The sequence below is a fragment of the Hoplias malabaricus genome, chromosome Y, assembly GCF_029633855.1.
Source record: "Hoplias malabaricus isolate fHopMal1 chromosome Y, fHopMal1.hap1, whole genome shotgun sequence".
NCBI classification, from domain to species: Eukaryota; Metazoa; Chordata; class Actinopteri; order Characiformes; family Erythrinidae; genus Hoplias; species Hoplias malabaricus.
The window spans coordinates 4,140,989-4,162,099 of record NC_089820.1 but is presented as its reverse complement, the minus strand read 5'-3'; the positions used below and the strand labels follow the sequence as shown (position 1 = coordinate 4,162,099).

The window sequence follows — 21,111 nt, the reverse complement described above, 5'->3', positions numbered from 1 at the left end:
CCCTTGGCAATACGAATAAAACACTCATTACTTATAATTACTTTTACTACTTTTAGTAATTTCAAGAACACACAATTGGAAATAAATACATTTTATATTAATATCAATTATATTGAATTTTAATATATTTAATTTCTTAATAATATTATGTTTATTAGGGCGGCACGGTGGCACAAGCAGGTGGTGTCGCAGTCACACAGCTCCAGGGACCTGGAGGTTGTGGGTTCGATTCCCGCTCCAGGGACTGTCTGTGAGGAGTGTGGTGTGTTCTCACTGTGTCTGTGTGGGTTTCCTCCGGGTGACTGTCTGTGAGGAGTGTGGTGTGTTCTCCCTGTGTCTGCGTGGGTTTCCTCCGGGTGCTCCGGTTTCCTCCCACAGTCCAAAAACACACGTTGGTAGGTGGATTGGCGACTCAAAAGTGTCCGTAGGTGGGAGTGTGTGAGTTTTTCTGTGAAGGACTGGCACCCAATTCCAGGTACCCACCAATGACCCACTGTGACCCTGAACTGGATAAGCAGTTACAGATAATGGATTATGTTTATTAATATTTTATTTTAGTACAAATGTAATAATTTCAAACATTCAGAATAAAAAACAAATAAATGTGTAAACATTTGCTTATTTTGTAAACAACTGTAGCTTACATAAGATTCTGACATTGTGTAAAATATATACAGAATATTAATATTTTATTTTCAAACCACCTCCACACGACTGAAGTCTCCCCTCTTTTCGAGCAAATTCTTTGAATGCAGAGCAAATTTCCACCATACCTGTCTCTGTGTCTAAATGACGTGTAATGAACGTATGCATGTAACTGCATGATATCATTACATAAAAAACTGAATATCAAGATTATCACAATATTGATTTTTTAAATTGTTTAATAAAACTATTGCTACATTATTGAGCACCATACAATATGGCACAGTCCTACTATCTAGGTATTATAAATTTCTCTCTTGTACCCAAAAAGAAAATAAATATACATAACAAAGGGTAATTATGGATACTGCCAAAAGTACACTATTTGATGCTGGACCAATAGTGCGTTGTCTGTGGGACAAAGCCATATTAACTCACATTTAAGTGCACTTTATAAGCAGTCATTGAAGACACTGTTCAATAAACATATACCTTACAGGGACCCTGCCAGCAAAGTATAGTTTAATACCTCTGCATGTTTGGAACTTTAACATACTGGAAATATATGACTGCCACAGGCCTTATTTTTTTGCTAGTACATTATCTTCATCAAATACAAATGTAATTACATTTATCTTTACAGTTTGCAGAAGTGTATTGTATGTGGAGGATGAGTTAGCTTTTAGAAAGCTAGTTAGTTAGTTAGCTAGTTAGAAAATATACAAAAAAAATGTATAATTGCTATATATACATATATCCATCCTTCCACCCACTAAGTAAACCAAAACATTAAAGCCACTCAAGGCCAAGGTGTAGAATATAGCAAACAGTAATACAGTAATTAGAAAGAAAGCCTTAGAAAGCCTTTTTGATTCTGACAAAGGCCAAATTTTTATGTCCAGAATATTGGCATATACAGCAAAGTTTGTAGCGTGCTTTCGCTCATTAGAAGACAGTGCATACACTTATACATAAAAACAGAATTATGTAGGTTATATTGGGGTAACATTGGTCTGCTTGCATTACCACAGACCCAAACACTTAGACAAGTACCCTAAAGCTCAAAAAGTGGGAACATCTGGTAAGGGAAAACTTTAATTTTTTTTTCATTCATTATCTGTAACCCTTATCCAGTTCAGGGTCGCGGTGGGTCCAGAGCCTACCTGGAATCATTTGGCGCAAGGCAGGAATACACCCTGGAGGGGGCGCCAGTCCTTCACAGGGCAACTCCTCACAGACAATCACCTGGAGCAGAAATTGAACCCACAACCTCCAGGTCCCTGGAGCTGTGTGACTGCGATACTACGTGCTGCGCCACCGTGCCGCCCACTTTATTTTTAAAAACTTTAATATTTGCTCAAAGACACCTCAGCCATGGATTGAGGTAGGGTTTACCTACCAGTCGTTGGGATCTCATTGGCAACCTTCCAGTCCCAAGCCTGCTTGTCTAATCATTAGGCCACACCTGGCCCACACCCTGCCACAAATGTTAGCTTGCCAGAGTTGGTATACAAACTCTGTTTGCTTAACTTTGGCAACTAATGCTCTACAAACGGAGTAAATTTGGTTGTTTGCTGCCTCTGTCAAGTTGATGACTATTTGTCAGCATTCTGTGGGTGTCCGACAGGCTGTGAATCATGATCTCAGTTAAGGATAAGACTGCACAGTTCCTTCAGGCTGGAAAGAGGTTCCTACCATTTGAATTTCAGAAGCTTCCACAGAATCCTGTGGTAGCGCAGTCAGTGAGTAGCAGTAATACAAGCCATTTGAAAATCTGCATTTCTTCTGTCACTTATGTTCATTACATACGGTTTAGAATTAGTTTTCTTTAAATTGTTTGTTTAAGGGTGTAGCTCTTGCGATCTGTTTGAAATCCTGCCCAATCAGACAACAGGATGTGTCAACAAATGAGAAAGGGCTTTCTTGGTAGCACTGTCACCCTGCTTCGTGCTGTCAAAGAGCAAATGTTGGTCATCAGCCCGTTACGCAGTGAAGCGATGCAGGATTTCAGCCTCTGCAGTGCCGCTCATTTTAGTGCTGCCTACACTCTGTCCTCTCACCATGCCTCATCAGTTCAACAATGCTGTGTCCATTGCTCATGTTGAGTTTGAAATATCTCACTGTTTCACAAACAATCCCCCACAAAAGAAGTTAAAACCATAAGCTTATGCCTCGTCTATCGCTCTAAATATGCAGCGAGATATTCAGTCTGTATAATCAGGATTGTAGTTTCCTATGCAATTAGTGCATACCATTGTCGAAAAAAGATTACGATTATGGGACTGGGACTAATACTTATAGCAGTTATAATATTTATAGCTAACATTTTGGCCATTTCTAAAAATGTATTAATTCGTTCATTGTCTGTAACCGCATATCCAATTCAGGGTCATGGTGGGTCCGGAGACTACCAAGAATCACTGGGCGCAGGGCAGGAACACACCCTGGAGGGGCTCATATATTCATGTGTTCACTCACACCCTATGGACACTGCTGAGTCACCAATCCAGCTACAATGTGTGTTTTTGGACCATGTGAGGAAACTGGAACACCCAGAGGAAACCCATGCTGACACAGGGGGAACACACCAAACTCCTCCCATAGTGGGTCTCGAACCCACAACCCCAATATGCTGGAGCTGTGTGACAGTGACACTACCAAATGCGCCACCATGCCGCCCCAAGTTCTAAAAACTTTGATCCTCAGACTAGGCTGGAAATAGCATTTATAATTAATATTATATCTGATATTGCTGATGCTTAGGTAAAACAACATTGAAGGCTGTAATTTATTGAGAATCCCTTAGCAAACCTGATTCCCATAGCTGTTGTTAGAAGGGTGAGCTGCTACTTAAAGTAATACTTCAGCCAAAAAGAACTTGGCCAAATGGGCAATAATGAATAACCTAGTGTGGGCAATTTAGTGGATAGCATAACATATATTTAACATATCTGTCCTTTATGATATTTTATGGAGTGTTAATATAATTAGCTACACTTAATATTTCATAAACAGACAATATCTTCAAATACAGCATTGCCAAGCATTTAAGGGCCTGTTGAGAATATCACAGGTATGTGTTTATGCACGTTTTATCAGTTTGCTTGATTCGCTTTATACACAGATTTTAGAGAAAAAAAGACTGATGCATTTTTTTTTCCCTTTTACAGTCACGTACCAACACATATGCTCTGACTTCTTATTGCAAGGTATGGAGCATGGGCAGTCTCATTAATTTACCCCACCTTCTTTTCCACATCTCATTGGACACAAAGTCAGAGACATACTGACAGCAAAGAGAAAATTTGCAAGTTGAAATGGGGCCAAACCACACAAACATGTGGAAAGGATCAGCTGAGTAATTTATTATGAGAAGCATTCTCCTTCCTGTTACGACCCAGTCTAGGGTTGAGCCGTAACAGAATGAGGAATGGGTTGAAATTAATATATATGAAGGGGATAACGGTAACAGATGTAAATGGTGAAACAAAAAGGACACAAACGGAAACACAGAATGAATAGAATATATATTGTAAATGTGATATGTACAATGAAACCGAACACCAGTGAACTTCAGGATGGCCTTTAGCCGACAAAAACAACAAACAAACACCCCTCCTAACTGACCCACAAACAACTCTAACTTACCTAAGTGTAAACAGAAGGAAACAAAAGACAACACCTTACCTTCCTCCCTGTCTATACACAAAAACACACACAAAACCCACTCCCAAAACAAACGGCAGCCAACCCTACTCTGGTGAAATATATACAGTGTTACAATAATTTACAAAAGATAGATCTATCGTCAGTATTCAAAAAGGGGCAAACACAAACTCGTAGTCGAAATAGGAATGGATCAAAGTCAAAACCAGGCAAACAGAATTCAATATACACAACACAATCACAGCACAAAACAAAGCTTCCTAACAGTGTACACAGACACGTATTTATGATTCCCGCCGAGATGACGTAGACGAAACGTTGACAGACACAACACATGGACTGGATGAGGGACCGGACTCAGGACGATGAACAAACACACAAACTGGAAACTGGAATGAACTCTAGACGGGTGAACAAACATGGACTGGAACAGATTGCAGAACCTATAAATTTACAGAGATAGTGAGAGAGAGAGAGAGAGAACACACACATACACAGCGCAGCGTAACATTCCTCAAACACATTGTCTCTGAAAGCTTTTCAGAGGTTTCTCACAATGTGAACAAGCACAATGTTTCTTTCATTGCTTTTATAAATGTTTTCCTTGTGAAATATTGTCTTTGTTCTTTATAGCTTGGTGAAGCATGGGTAACATCTATCTCACAGGCTTGGTCACATGAGGATTTGGAAGTATCATTGTGTTTTGTTTCACACATTGGGATATTGTATATTAAATCTGAATCAATAAATATTAAACTTGCTGACCAATTTATAAACAATTTTTTAAAAAGATAGAGGTGGTTGTTTATGTTGAAGGTATCCAAGTGACTGAGAATTTCACAACAGTGCTGGTGGTCGTGCTGGGTCCTTTAGCTGAGTGTTATATACAGTCATTTGCAGAGAGGACCCATAATGCAGTGCTGCAGTAGTGTGGCCCCATGCCCAGCCGTAATGAAGTGTGTGTTTATGGGATGACCTGAGGACAGTTGCACAGAGCAGTCGTCTGTGTAGGCTTTGTTAATTCCACTCTGCCATTCCTGGAATGACTGATATTCACAGGCTTGTGTTTGGCTTGTGTATGGAACAGTGGCCAGATCAGAGGTGACTGTTCTGTCCAGTTCAGGGGAGGGTCAGATGCTGATTTGTTTTGCATTCCTAATCAGGCTTTTGACTCGCTTCTGTTGTCCTGGCCTGTCTCTGTCTCTCTCTTTTGGCTGGCTTGCTTTCCCCCCACCACACACTCCCTTGGCAAAATCCCACTTTGCCGGATCATAATTTGTACACAAGCTGACAGGCTCACTGACCCTCTCTTGCTCTTTATTTCTCCAGGACCCACTCCCACCTACCAACATACATTAATCATTTTCACAACTAAGTAACTATTAGAAGCCCCTGTCATATTGTGGAGTTATGCACATGCACAGTAACTGTTAGTGTGAATTTTTTCAGATTTTTGGGTTTTGAAATGTTCCTAATTTTGGGTTTATATGTCTGTCCTCATTCAGGGGTGTGCGATATGGCGATATGAAATTGTGAAGGATAAGAATTTGTCCATGATACACCATCCCAGGGAAATTGTTTAATCGTGGTAATGCACATTCAGTCCGCCGCAGTTCTTATCTGTGTACTTGTTTACTGTGTACATATGGGCAGACTCTCGAGACACTACTGTAAGTCACTACTCTAAAATGTATGACTAATGAATTACACCAAAAATAATTGTTAGTCCAAACATAAGATCTCTTCCTCGCAAAAAAAAAACCAAAAAAAAAACAACCACAAAGCCTAAAGAGCTCACAAGAGATTCACACACACAAAGCATACCAGTGCTTACATAGGTAGTCCCCTTCAAAGCAAGACTAATTTTGAGTCTTTCTGTCAATCCACTCATTGGTAATCCTCATGTTTGTGTAAAGAGTACTTGCAACAAAAAAAAAGAACAGTTCAAAATAAACTACAACAAATAAAAAAAATAATTTAAATATGTTCCCCATGGATCTCCGTTATGGCTGTGTAGCTTGGGCTCTCTGCTTTAATGACATGTCAATCAAGTCTGTAGACCAATCAGGGACCAAGGAGGTGGGGATGCTTCGGCGCCTAACACACGCACCGCAAGAGATGACTCGGTTTTATATGGCAACAGCACTCGAAATAAACAACAGTCAAAACAATAAATACGTTTTCAAAGCGTAGATCCTTTTCACTGTCTGCCCTTTCCCTACTGAGACCATTTAAACACAGGAGGGGGAGTGAGGGAGGCACCCTCACTCTACAGCCATTCGGGGAAAGCTTCCCCTTCAAACACGTCCGGCCTTAAAGGGGAAGAGTACTGGGTTAGAAACAAAACTAATCAGAATGAATCTAGGTGAGTCAGAACTTTTTTACTGTTTGGTGAGGGGAAAAGGCCATTTGGAGAGTGCATGAGATTAGTTTATCAAGGAAGGTAATATGTAAAATGTTGCCATGAAGCTTAGATAATACAATTTTTTTTTCTGTTGTAAAATGAATTCTTTTCGTTATGGAGAGGTTGGGGTCTTTGAAGATTCCAAAGGAAGATTGCAAAGAAGCTTCCAAATTTTATTAAGAAAAGTGCCTAAAATGTTTTGGTCGTATTTGATCGTATTTTGACAAAGGAAGGTTAATTTCAATATCTTAATAATATAACCACCCTTCTATGGCATTTATGATAGTTTCTCACCACAAGAGCTCTGTTGAATATATATTATTTTAATGGTTGACCATTCTCAGCACAGGGAAGACACAGACAATGGTGCAGTGTGTATGGCACTGGTATGAGCCTCTCGGGGGTCTACTCCGTTTAACAAATAGCACCCCATACATAGAGTAAATGTCATTGGGATGTATATTAAATTGGTGTTTGAGATATGCAGCCTTTATAATCAGGAATTTGTTTCTTGCATTTGGAAAAAAGGTTTAAAGCTAAAGTTAGATTCAGTGAATAGTTAATATATTTTATAGCACATGTACATCTGCCATTTTATACTAAGATAACAAATCATTATTTTTAGACAATCCTTTGCATTTACATTTATTATTAGGGTCCTAGCACGTAGTGTGGGGACCCTATAGCGATTGTCGGGATTTTTCTTCTTCTTCTTCTTCTTCTTATTATTATTTTTCTCAGCTAAAACTCATTCTGGAGCAAAGACCGTAAGGCCCAGAGCCACCAAAATTTAAGGCAAGGTACAGCTGAGGTGCAATTAGAGAACTATGGAAAATTATGCCTATTGGCCTCAAGGTGGCGCTATAGCAATACCAAACGCGTTTACGTCCATATCTCCTAAACCGTATAACGTAGAAACAAAATTCCTTGCATCTAATTGTATCTAAAATGTGTCAAAACTTAGCTCCGCCCACAATAAATTTAAGTTAAAATTGATAAATTGTAAAATTTACTTTTGTGAACTAGTCCCTGGATTTTAGTCCATTTCCCTAGAACTTGTTTTTTTTTTTGTTCTAGTGTTGTTGGCATTAGGTTAAACCACAGTGAAAACTGTAATGCATAGAAACATGTAACAACCTCTATTGGCATGGCTATCACCAGTAGACTTGTGGTGTTAGAAAAGTGAGCCGCAACTTAAAAGTACAATTACAAATAAGGCCTATGCAGAAAGCTTGTTTGGCCAAGGTATCCGTTAGCATATGTATATCTGGCCTTTATTATACTTCATGGGGTGTTTGCATAGCATTAGCAAAGCGTTTTTTCTGTAAATATTCAATGGCAGTAGCCTGAATAAATATTTACTATGAACCTATTAAACATACTCTCTAATTTATTACAAACACATACCTTGCTTTTTTATTCAGTGGCACCTATATACAGGACATAGCTTGACTTCTCAGCTGCTATCAGCCACATTCATCACTGGTTTGCGACTACATTTGTCCAGATATTATTCATCAGTGTCAGACTGAGAGATGGTCCACTTTCAAAAAATTTCCAGCCAGGACCAACTTTATGGTCACAGGTTGAGCACAGAATCAGCTGTGCATCTAACTGTATACCAGCAATACAGAGCTACAAGAAGTTTCTAAAAAAGCAACCAGTGATAAAACCAATGTATACTATTTAACAGATAAACCCATTGCTTAAACCCAGGATTGTAGGGGTACATTTTCATTCTGATATTTTCTCCACATTGTGGAGCCTTCAGCATCTAACTTCACAGAAATGAATGAGATGCTAATAATGTTTGTTTAGAAAAACCTGTCTTTGTTTCTGTGTTCGACAGACTTGGAGGTGGAGCTCACAACCACTTTACCACCTGCACCGTAGTATTGAGACTTCAATACTTCACATATGTCCCAGTGACTGTACACAGAGATGTGGAGCATTACTGATCCCTTAAATCTAGTAAACAAAGACCATGCTCTGAAGCACTGCCTCTATTTCCCTAGTTCTGGATATAAATTTGACTGTGGACAGTATGTGTGCCCGTGCAAGATTGTGACGTTCCCTTTTTGCCTGAAGGAGAAAGCACAAAAGGGGGTTGTTTGTTTGTGTGTGTGTGTGTGTGTGTGTGTGTTTTAAATAAATAAATAGCATGAACATTCTGCTCTCTGAAAATATGACAGAATCATATTGCTCTTCCCAGTTCTCTTGCTCCATTTTGTTCCTTTTATAGCATAGCTGGATGACAGGCTTCAAGTCATCCAAATAAGACATTTCTGAAAAGAAGCAAACAGTTGTGACAAGAAAGTGTGGTGTGTAGCAGAGATAGTGGATCCCAATATGTTAGTTTTAGTGTTTATGTTAAAATGCTCTTTTTAAGCTCTCTGTCCACTTTGTATAAAAACAGTGAAAAAACATGGCAGTCAAAAACCAATCATGACAAAGCAGCAAGGCAATTGGAAGTGGATTATTTTTTGATATAACATCTCACTTGCCACAAACAACAAAAATAAATATATAAATAAATTTTATAGTGATATAAAAAAAAGAGAAACACCTGTGAACAATGTCACATAGACCTGTCACGATTATTTGAGCTAACTGCGATGATTTGCACTGAATTATATTTTATTTCAATCCCAACAAACAGAATATCAGTTATGTGTATTTCTAAACAAATAGTGAGACAAATGAGTAAGGAGATTTAGGCTGTGCATATCTCCTGCTTATACTTTCATGATCGTGACAGCCCTAATGTCACATGACACTCCAAGCTCAAAGGTGCAGGGCGTAGCTAGAGAACAGGACAGGGAGAAACGCACACATGACTTTGTGGGAATTCCTTGTCATTCCTTGTCTGAAACAGCTTATCCAGTTCAGGGTCACGGTGGGTCCCGAGCCTACCCAGAATCACTGGGCACAAGGCTGCAACACACCCTGGAGGGTGCGCCAGTCCTTTGCAGGGTGACATTCACTTACACACTCTGCCACTTGAGTGGCCAATCCAACTACTACCTACGTGTTTTTGGACCGTGGCAGGAAACCCACGTGGACACGGAGAGAACACACCAAACTCCTCACAGACAGTCACCACTGTGCTGCCCTAGGCAGATTCAGCATACTTTTAACATATGTCACGCTCTTCAAATAGCAGTAAGTGACAATCAAAAGTAGATGTTGCAAAGTGATCACTGAGCAAAAGAACAAGGTAAAAGTTTTTAATCACATGGAAAGAGTGGAAGTAAAAGATATTTGTTTCTAGAAATAGCCAGTGAGTGGAACTACTGAGTGTTTTTAATAATGTGGCCAGTGTGTTGTTGTATATGGTAGGTGTTTCTAATAAACTGGTCAGTAACTTGATGAATGACATAGGTGTTTCTAATCCAATGATTGAAAGTGAAGGGGCTGGTGATTCTTTTATGGTAGCCAGTGAGTGTAGAATGTAGAAATCAAGCACATATACATGCGTGCGCACACAGACACAAACACACAGACACAGAAAAAAAATATATTTTGTGCTTCTAGAACTGGTGATGTATGGGTCCTCTAAACAATAAGCACTTTCACAGTGTGTCCTCATTGTCTCTAGGGATCCAGAGATTTTCTCAACAAATTTCTGTTTTGAAGCAGCACATTTATGAATCATACAAGGAGTGTGATACTAATTGAATCATCTTTTTAGATGAGAAATAATCTGTGCTTTAAAGAATAAACTTAAAATGTGGCTTCTTTCGCTCTCTCTTAAATGGGACTTTCTGGAGCAGCTGTATATTAGATTAATGTCACAATGCTTAGTAATGAGTGCTGGCCAAATGTGTAAAAACACACCAGAATTTGGCTGTTAAGCAGTTAAATGCCTTTTCTAGAGTGACATTACTCTATATACTACTGGGGGCCATAATACTTATATTTGCCAGATCATTGTTGTTGTTTTTTGTTTGTTTGTTTGTTTTTTTACTTCCTCCAAAATATGTTCTTGGGAATTCTACAAAATCTGAAACTAATCAAGCCATTTTGACATATATCACATAACTGTGCACTTTGTATTACATAAAAGTGGACAACAACAGTGTGTTAGTGATGCACCCTGTCATGCAAAATTTTGTGCTTAGTTAAGACTCTCACTTCTGTTTTTGCCTGTCGAATGTGAATAGCATTCACAGGACTGAGTAGGCATTTAAACAAACAGCGTAAGAAAAGTCAGCATTTCATCAAAACATAACACATCTAGAAAGAATGTTTTAACTGCTGTAGTTTGTATATATCTGTATATTACTTAAACTCTGAAGACTGTTCATGTAGTCTTGAATCAATGCACTTTCACCAATAGAAAGTCCAAAGCTCTTTACTTATTCTTGTTTTCTGTCTCTGTCTTTATTCTCCCTTTTCAGTCTCCAAGCTAGTGATGACTCAGGACTGATTCAGCGGGGATTAGACTGATAGGCAGTTCGGTGGGAAACGAGGTCTCAAGAGGGAGAGCAAGTCTGATAGCAGGAGGGAAATCAACGCCACAGTGATATCACCTTTCGGTCTGCAAAGGAGTTTGACTTTCACAGCATGGCCTCTGCTACTGAATCGTTTTGGATGTAAAACAACAGACACACAGTGATCGGAGAGGTACTGTAGTTGACTGGATTCTGAAGAACTAACTAGAGGCATATTCTCAAAGTGCCCTTCCACAGAAGCATCAGTCCATGGAGCTAAATAGGAAACCCAGCTGTGCACTTTTGAGGACCCTTTTAGGACATGTTTTTCTTGAGCGTTTCCTCCTCGTCTTTTGATGCTGTTTTATGTAGTTGACTGTGCGTTGGGTTGAATACACACAAAAGCCATCCCAATACACACATAGCAACATCAATCTGTGGAACTAAAATGGAAAACCTTTTACCAGAACAGCTTTGAGGAACTTTGAGGATCTTAATTCCGGGATCTTTTTATCCTCTCTGTATCCTGTTTGATTGTTAATTTTGTGGTGTAGTTGAATTTGAGCACCATCAATGGCCTCCCATTGAGAAGTTAGAAAGGAAACAGCTTCAAGCTAACAGCTTTGAAGACCCTGGCAGAACGTTTTTATAAAACGTTCTTTCCTCTCCTTTTCATGTTTGTCCGAGGCCCGAGTGTGTGTCAGGAGGCTCCGTCATGGCCAGGCCCCTGCTGAAGATCCAGCGCTACTTCCGCCGGAAGCCCGTCCGCTTCTTCTCCTTCATCCTCCTCTACCTCACTGCTGGCAGCCTCGTATTCCTTCACTCTGGATTCTCCGGAGACAGTGCCCAGACAGGCCGTGACCCACACACATCGGCTGAGAATGGGGCATTGTCCTCGGATAGCCGTGGACTGGGGCTTATCGGCAGGGTGTTCAAGGACACACGGAGGGCCGCCCATAGGTTCGGGCCACCCTGGACGAAGGGGAATGGGCAGGACGGCCCAGTGTGGACCAGCGCCGGCAGCAGGAGCCGTGGGGCCAAAGGGAGAAATGCCAAAGAAACAGAGGATGAGAGAGGTAAGATTATGTTTTGTTTTTTTTAATATGATATCAGTTGCTATTATTTAGTATGAAATAGACTGAATTTCTGTTTTGTAATTTTACAAGTCAAAAATTCAAGTAAAATCAGGGAATTCACTTAAATATGACATTTCTGAAATTGTTATTTTACTAATTTATTACTATTGTTTTATTATGTTAACATTTTGCAAAAACAAAAAGGCACAAAGTCAAGTCACTGTTACAGAGTTCCAGGATCCTGGGGTTGTGGGTTCAAGCCAGTTTGGGTGACTGCTAGTGAGGAGTTTTCTCTTTGTCTGCGTGGGTTTATTTTGAGTGCTCTGGTCTCCTTCCACAGTTCAAAAACACAAATCGGTGAATTGGCCACACAAAGGTGTCTATTATTATGAGTATGCGGTGCCCTGTGCCCCATTCAGAGCTTGTTCCTGCCTTAAGCCCAATGATTCTGGATCAAATCCAAGACCCACCATGACTCTGGATTGGATAAGAAGTTACAGACAAATGACAATGAATAAATGAATGAGTAAAAATCCCCTTAATTTTACACAGGCCAATTCTTTCTTATGTGGAATCAAGCAAACAATATACTCAAGTGTGTTCCTGATTAAGATTTAGAGTGTGCCCATTAAGATGTGCTTTTGGGCAATGGAAAACCTTTCAAAATTCTTTGAAGCTCTGCAAACTACCACAATGTCTTAACTGAAGTATGCTGTTTTTTATGTCATAGCATTTACATAAGCTATTTTCATATGGTGAAAGAAAAAGAAAAAAAAGTTGAAAGTGAATGAGGTTTGTCTGGTCATCAGTTCAAGGGATTATGTCAGAGCTGTGGGTTCTGCAGTGGGCCAAATTTCGACTGAGGTTTGTGGTGTTGCCTCATAAGGCCTACATCATATTTTTTCTTTAATATTCATCACTTCTCTGCAAGTAACAGTTATTTTTAAATTCAATTAATCTTTTTTTTGTTCAATACTCAATATTTAAAAATAACGTTGAATTGCAGCATTTTTAAAAAAAGAGTAATGAATAGTGTTGCACCGATACCGTATCATCAACGATACTGGCACTTAAACACAATATCCGTATCGGCTACAGAGTGTACCAATAACATAAGTGTCTTGGAAATGGCCCCCTACTCTCTATATGTAGTACACAGGGCACTTTTTGGGACACACCCAAAGAAGCAGATACTGATGCACATTCACGCCGCTAGATGCAGCTCGAATTTAAAGTTTGGGGAGATTATTTGGGGACATGTGCATCCAGCACTATGCAATGTCTTTAAGTTATCCATAGGTTTACCGTTTAATCCCTCCTCCACTGTAGAGTACCAATGGACTTTCTGTGCTCTGTTCTCATTGGCTGTTGGCGGGATTCATTCAGAGTTGAGTTGGTGAAGCGTTTACACTATGTGACTACGTCCAAAGTCGGGTCAATAAAAATTGAACATGTTTGTGACTGCACCAGAGTCTGCAAACTAGCGTCAAGGCATGCCAAAGAATACTGACTTCATACAAGCAACAACAAAGAAGCATGCTAACACAGGTCAGCAGCAAAGTGCATTTAACATTCATGACAAATATCCTCATAGTGTAAAAAGCTGTTCAGTCAGGCTAGACTATGTCTTCCTGTTTGTACTTGTTACTGCATTGTGGATATATTTGTTTTTTCATGGCTCTGAAACTTTATGTTTTTTAATGTGCAGTTAATAAAGAACTGTGTGTTGCCCTGTGAAGGACTGGCGTCCCCTCCAGGGTGTATTCCCGCCTTGCGCCCAATGATTCCAGGTAGGCTCTGGACCCCCCGCGACCCTAAAATTGGATAAGCGGTTACAGATAATGGATGGATGGATGGAGTTAATAAAGAAGTAAATGATGTTCATTCAAGTTTATTATATCTTATTAGCAATACAGAGCACTGCTTTTACAAAATAAAATCTGTAAGTATAGCAATATAAATATCTGGATTTATAGGCCACTTTCTAGTAGTTAAGATAGATAAGAGTTGCTATCTGTGCTCGGTATCGGCAGATACTTGAACATGAAATATCTGTATAGGTATCGGAAGGAATATCGATATCGGTGCATCCCTAGTAATGAACATTGACCTTTTTTAAATGATAAACATAAAATACAGAATGGCACTAAGTTTGAACAGGCACATTTTTATTTCTCAAAGCAGAATATTCTGTTTTTAACAAAAAAAAAAAAAACATTTAGTCAAATGTAGACATGAAAATGTATCTAATGTGAAAAAGAACTTTAGGTAAGATTTGGGTTCTTTTGCTCCTGGGGCTTGCTTGTAGTATAATTCATTTTTACAGCACTGCACTGTACTGGGTGTGAAGGAGGAGGGAGGGGAGTGTGATTTTCTACATTCTTCCACAAGTTGCATAGTGCAGTTTCTGCAGTACGAACTGCAGAGTAGCGGGGACATAGGCTCTATTCTTTCTATTACAGGTCAGTGGAGCATCACAATGATTATGAAGTTGTAATTTTATAATAAAATATTACATGGATTTCCTTTAATATCATGTTCATAGTGGCCAAACTTATCACGGATATCAGTTTTATCCATGTTGCTTCATGTTCATAGTACTCGTGACACTGTTCCTGGAGACCATGCACTTCTACACCCAAGCAAGGAGTACCACTGTAAGCTGATTTGCCAGCACAGTTGGAACAAAGGAAACCCCATTGTAAACACCAAAGGATCACACACACTGTCTACACTGTACATAATATAGTACAAACAAATCTATTAAAACTATAAATACATGAAGAATTGGTCAAATATGTCTTGTCCACTCATAAAACAATAAAGGTATCTTCAGTAATAGTGCCTTTGCTCATATTATCAAGAAAAAATAAAAATAAAAGTTTTGTCATCTGCTGGGCTTGTGCTTTGGCGAGCGCATTTATTTCAATGTGTCTAATATTTTTGTGCTTTTATTAGTGCAGTTTATAAATTCTTGTCAAATATTATCACAAAATATCTGTAAGAAACAGTGAAAACAGTCAGGGATATTTGCTTGATCTGACACATCTAAGCCCTTGCTTTTAGCCTTGATTTCTCCCCATGTATTTTCCTCATGTTCTCAGTGAGATTTTTGCTTTTGAATCTTGGTTCTCATGATCAGTGTTTCTCTCTCATGCCCTTATTGAGTTTTCCTGCCTTTATTATGGAGCTGCACCTGAATTTCTACAAATCTACATCAGGACATTGTTGGAATCTTGTACAAATAAAATTGAATGGAATAATTTAATCTGCATTATTGCAATATAGTGTTATATATCATGTATATATAAAGTTTTTTGATTTGCTAGATCACTCAAAAACTGCCAAATGAAAGCAGGTTTTAGCTCAGAATGTAGGCGAAAGCCATCTGTGCGTGAGGGAACAGGACATCCCTGTAAATGTGGGATTGTACTCTGTCTGGTCATTCAAATAAACACAATAAAAGTGAGGTCAGGATACAGTCAAAGGGTCATTATAGAGGATGTTCTCCCAAAGTCAGCTGTAAAATGGGTAATCTATGAATTTTGGACACAATCTTCAAACCCCATTTCTGGAAAAGTTATGGCATTTTTTAAAATGTAAAAAAAACATGAACCTCTGATTTCTTAAACTTCCTTAAAGTGTTGTTTAATGGAGAAATGTACAGAAATAAATCTGAACCCAACAACACACTGCTAAAAAATTCGGGACGAGCAAGATAAGAGTGAATTGTTTATAGACGTTTCAGGTCACACTATTCTGGATCATTACACTGTTAGTGGGTGAATACAAAAGATGTAAAAGTATGGTTCAATAAAAGCTCAGATAGCTCATCACAGGCCAAAATTTGCAATAGGTTTGTCAACCAATTCAGGCAGAATATTTTTTCAATGTTTTTCAAAACACAGTGGGTAAAGGCTAAGGTCAGAATCTGCTGCTAAATGTGTGTGAATATTGATCTGGTATTGTTTAAGAAACCGTCATGCTACCTTGATGGACATACCCACATGGAATTGTGAGTATTTTGTCACTGTCATTTAACGCAGTCTGACACTGCATCAAGGAATGCAACCTGAAACTGTATTATGCAAAGAGGAAGGCATATGTTTGTTTTGTGCAGAAATGGTGGTGTTCTCTTGGCCTCTGAGATGGACTTAAAAACAAAAAAAACATGTTCGGTTGTGAGAAGAGTCCAGGTTTCAGGTTGTTTCTGGAAAAAAAATGACATGGAATTCTACATGCCAAATATGAGAAAGACCACCCAGACTGTTAACAGTGAAAAGTGCAACAGTGTACATGTCACAGGCTACAGTTTCATTGCCTTCTGCAGCCCAGCTCTAGTGCTCTGCAGGGGCATCCAAATGCAGGCTAGCCTAAGGTTTTCACTGCTACAGATGCAGCATTATTTATATTGCCATGGCGATCTCAATGTCATTTATTCTGTGATAGATCTGTTCTCATAACTCGCAGCAGACAGCAGGTAGTGATTTTTTTAAACTACTGTTGAACTGATAAGTATGTAAATACAATAGATATCAAAATTCTCCATAACCCTGTTTAAACACTAGGGTAATTTTATTTAAAACCAAACTGAAATCATTTGGAGGGGAAAATGAATTTATGATTGAGTACATTTTGCCCTCCCTCTTACAATTGGTGAACAGGCTGTGTTCAGAATTAACCAGTCACTTCTCAACTCTTGTTAGATTGAGTTCATAAACACCCTGCCATCAATTATAATGTAGTATATTTTTTGTAATTTATTGGGTGAAGCCATGGTCCGCAAGGAGCATACAAAGCATCAAAGGGACCCCATTCCTGAAAGGTATCAGTCAGTCATCAGTGAGTGGATAACATATGTGTAAAGTGGGAATATGTGCTACGTCTGATGAGACCAAGGTTGAACTTTTTGGCCACAATTCCAAAACCCAAACCACACCATATCCACAGTGAAGAATTATGATAGCAGCTATATGTTTTATTTTAATAATACCTTAACTGGAAAGGGCACCTACCTCTACGACTGCTTTTGCACACTAATGACTCACAGCAGATGTGATAATTGCTGCTCATGCCTCTTTCTCTTGGGAAGAAGATGAAAACGTCTCGGATAGGGCGAGTTTGATGGAAAGAGTGGTGTTTGTGGCAGTGGAGCCGCTCCTTTGTTAGAGTAGACTTAATTGGCAGAAATAGTTGGCGAGCGCTGGTCAGTACAGATGGCCAGACAAATTAATGAGTTGAAGGGCCATTGATTTGTGGCTGGGACTTTTGGACCTGTAATCTGAATATACAATACAAAATATTTTGTTTGTTTGTTCCAAATACATTTTCTAGAAGGTGCTTGTCTGTATCATCATTCTTGTGTTTTATTTACACACTCATGACCCAAAGTGTGGAAGCAAAAATGTTTAAAATTGCTTACACAGGGGCTGTCCTATGTACTCAGTCTGTTCTCTGTCCTACTTACAGACCCAGGTGTTTGAAGTGATTTGGCTCCTGCCCAAATCAGTCTCACCTGTTTGTTATAAAAGGAGCAGCATGTACCCATTGCCACACTGACCAAATTACATATTGCATTTTAAATGCTGTGCAGATTATTTATTAATTTCATCAGCTATATAATGGGAAAAAGCAGAGTCATAATGTATTACTTACATAGACCACAGAAGTCATGTTACTATTTTTAGTGCAAGGTGTAATAGTAGCAGGTTGACAACAAAACTACAGTACTCTGTATGTTAAATTGAGCAAATAAACTGTTATTTTGCATTAAAATACACAGAAATCTGTTTGCTTTAGAAGACCTGTTCCTTGGATGCCACGGATTTTGCATATCACTACATCACAAAAATGTTCATTCTTATAGAGAGAGAAAATATTTTATATTTTGCTTTAGGTAGTGCCTCTTGGCGTAAGAATGTTGTCAGACACTTATGTGAACATTTGCTCATACATATTCAGAAATATGCAGACATAGGACAATAAATCAGCCTTGCTGTGACACACCTGACACACTTGAGTTGATAATCTGAATGGGGTTCTGATTAGAGGTGCAATAACACCCTGCAGAAAAATCACTGGCAACTAAACTAATTACAGCAGTTTCTACACATCATATAACTGCACTCACTTAATTAAACCATTTGTTCTATATAAATAATCTGTACAGACCTGTATAATATAATTGAAATTGCGTAGTCCTTTTTAGAGTTGATTTTTTAATGGGTCCCTCCAAACTAATCAGTGTTAGTATTCATTGGACTTATCTTTTGAAAGGCTCTAAAAGTGTCCTTGCTTAGAAGATTAGAAGAGTTTTCAAAATTTGATTCTGTTGATGACATAGGAGCCATGGTTTGGTATTCTCATGATATGTCATTAGGGGAGAAAAAAAGAAAAAGTTACACATCATAGTAAGAAACCCATAGCAAGTAGGCAGGAGGAGCGCTCAAGTGGGTTGCTAATTGTTGCTGATCTTGAATGTTGATCTTCAGGCTTCCAAAATTCATTAATCCAAACACAAGGCTAATGCAAGAAAATTTATCCATCTTCTCTCATTAAACCATTCCTCTGCCATGTTTAAGCACTGAGAACAGATGGTTGTGAAATGTAAAGCTCCAGTCTCATATAAAAGCACATGCCACTTGTTCTCCCCAACCACATGGAACGCGTCTTCCACAATTATCATCTGATGAAGAAGAGATGATGGAGCACAAGTGGTCAGAACATGTTTCACCTCCATGAGAGCAGTGGACCTCAACGAGAAGGGTTTGATTCAGTACAAACAGGTGCTAAATGTTCTTCAAACCCTTTCTGAGAGTGGCAGCCACGTTTTGAGGTCAAGGACAATGTTCAAATAGAATCTCAAAATGAGGCTCTTTTCTCATCATTGGGTAGACATTGCACTTTTTTTTAGGTGTGTGAACACAAAATTCTTTTCAAATCAGCTTGGCACCACTTTCCTTTGTGGATACAGATGGACATTAGGAATGAAAAAAGAGATTAGATACTGATAATCAACAAAGGATGTGACCCAAATATGCAATGAGGAAATATCCAATATTTATTTTATTTGACTAATAACTGCCAGAACAAGAACTCCAGAACAACTAGAAACAAAGACAAAGCAAAGTTTACAAAACTGATTTAGTATAGGTTTTTGACCCCACTGACCTGATACAACACAAAGTACATTATCAGACTCACTACAGTGAGTACCATAAGAGCAATATTTTGTTGTGTGAGTGCCAGCTGTCTTTTGGTAATGAGCAGAATCAGATTGGTATTAAAATCCACCCATCACATAACATGGCAGTCAGCTCATATACAACAACAAGGTTTCTGTGTTTTGCCTCGTTTAAAAGATGTGGCTGCCTTGAAATCATGATTTTTAAGACATTATTCATTTTCTGTCACAAAGTTTTTACATACATTCTACAGGAAGACAGCTCTTTAAAATAATTACACTCTTAAATATCAAGGTGCTACAAAAGGTTCTTTGAGCGATGCCATAGATGAACCACTTTTGTTTCCATACAGAACCAGTTTTGTTTAAGAAATGCATGTGGGAAGAACCTTTTTAAGGGTTTCAACAAGTGTTTAATTCAACACTCTGTCTTAAGGTTCTTTACACATTTAAACATCAGCAAAAAAGGTTCTTTTTGGAACCAAAAATGTTTGTTCTATGGCATTGCTGAAAAGGAGCCTTTGTAGTGCCCTTAAGAGTAAGAGTAGCATTAACTAACTCAGGACACTGAAAACTGCTGAATTAAATCCAGCAGAGAAACTAATGTGTTGAAGTAAAGAAGCAACAAAAACCTGGTATATATTTGCAATATAATGTGGATAATGTAGATATTATACATTATATATATATATATATATATATATATATATATATGAATATATATATTTATTGTCTAGCCCTTTACACAAACATGATATAAAGAGATATGAATAATAAACTCTTCATGAACCCCATCCACTTAAAAAATGCATCCAGCTCAAGCATGTGACATACAACATTAGTAGTTTCATGATATTGCACATTTCCTTTTCAGCTGTGAAGGAGTCGAGTGTAAATGTATCCAGTACTTGGTGGTTGATTACTGAATGCCCAGAAACATGTATTTTGAGATGTTTAAGAAAAAAAAAACTTTATTTAAATAACTGCATAGCATAAAACGTCTGTCATCATGCCAGATTATTTCAGCAGGAAATACAATTTGTACATGCCTGGTACAAATATGTAGCCAGTATAAATAAAAAGTTGATGCTCACTATATTATTTTTAATTAGCTTTAGTTATTCAACAGATATATACAAATATACTTCAGCAGGACTTGGCACCTGTCCACACTGCCAAAAGTACCAATACCTGGCTTAATAACCACAGTATCACTGCTTGATTGGCCAGCAAAGTCACCTGACCTAAACCTGACCTTGTCAAGAAGAAGATGAGAGACACCAGATCCAACAATGAAGACGATCTGTAGGCTCCTGTTAAAACAACCAGGGCTTCCATAACACCTCAGCAGTGCCACATGGTAATCGCTTCCATGCCATGCCATGCAGCAAATTCTCCAGTGGTAAATCAACACTAGTAGTGTTAACTTAGCACTGAGAGTGTTAAATTATTACACTAACAATGTTAATTTAACACTAATAGTGTTGATTTAACACTGATGAATTTGCTGTGCACATTAATGCAGTAATTCATGCAAAAGGAGCCCTGACCTGAAGTATTGTATGTACTGTACCAAGTGTGCATGTACTGTACATTTCAGTAGGGCAACATTTCTGTATTAAAAAAAAGTAAATGGTGTTATATTCTAATTTTCTGCGATAATGACTTTTGGGGTTTCATTGACTGTAAAACATAGTCATTAAC

At 38.5% G+C, this 21,111-nt stretch overlaps 1 protein-coding gene across 1 annotated transcript in view; it reads left to right on the top strand.

The window, feature by feature from the left end:
* LOC136678356 (sialate:O-sulfotransferase 2-like) overlaps window positions 1–21,111 on the top strand; it is a 97,371-nt gene that overhangs the window by 41,854 nt on the left and 34,406 nt on the right. The window contains exon 2 of the mRNA XM_066656387.1: window positions 11,116–12,224. Coding sequence (XP_066512484.1) covers window positions 11,864–12,224 — 361 coding nt within the window. The 5' untranslated portion in view covers window positions 11,116–11,863. The remainder of the gene's footprint in view (window positions 1–11,115; window positions 12,225–21,111) is intronic.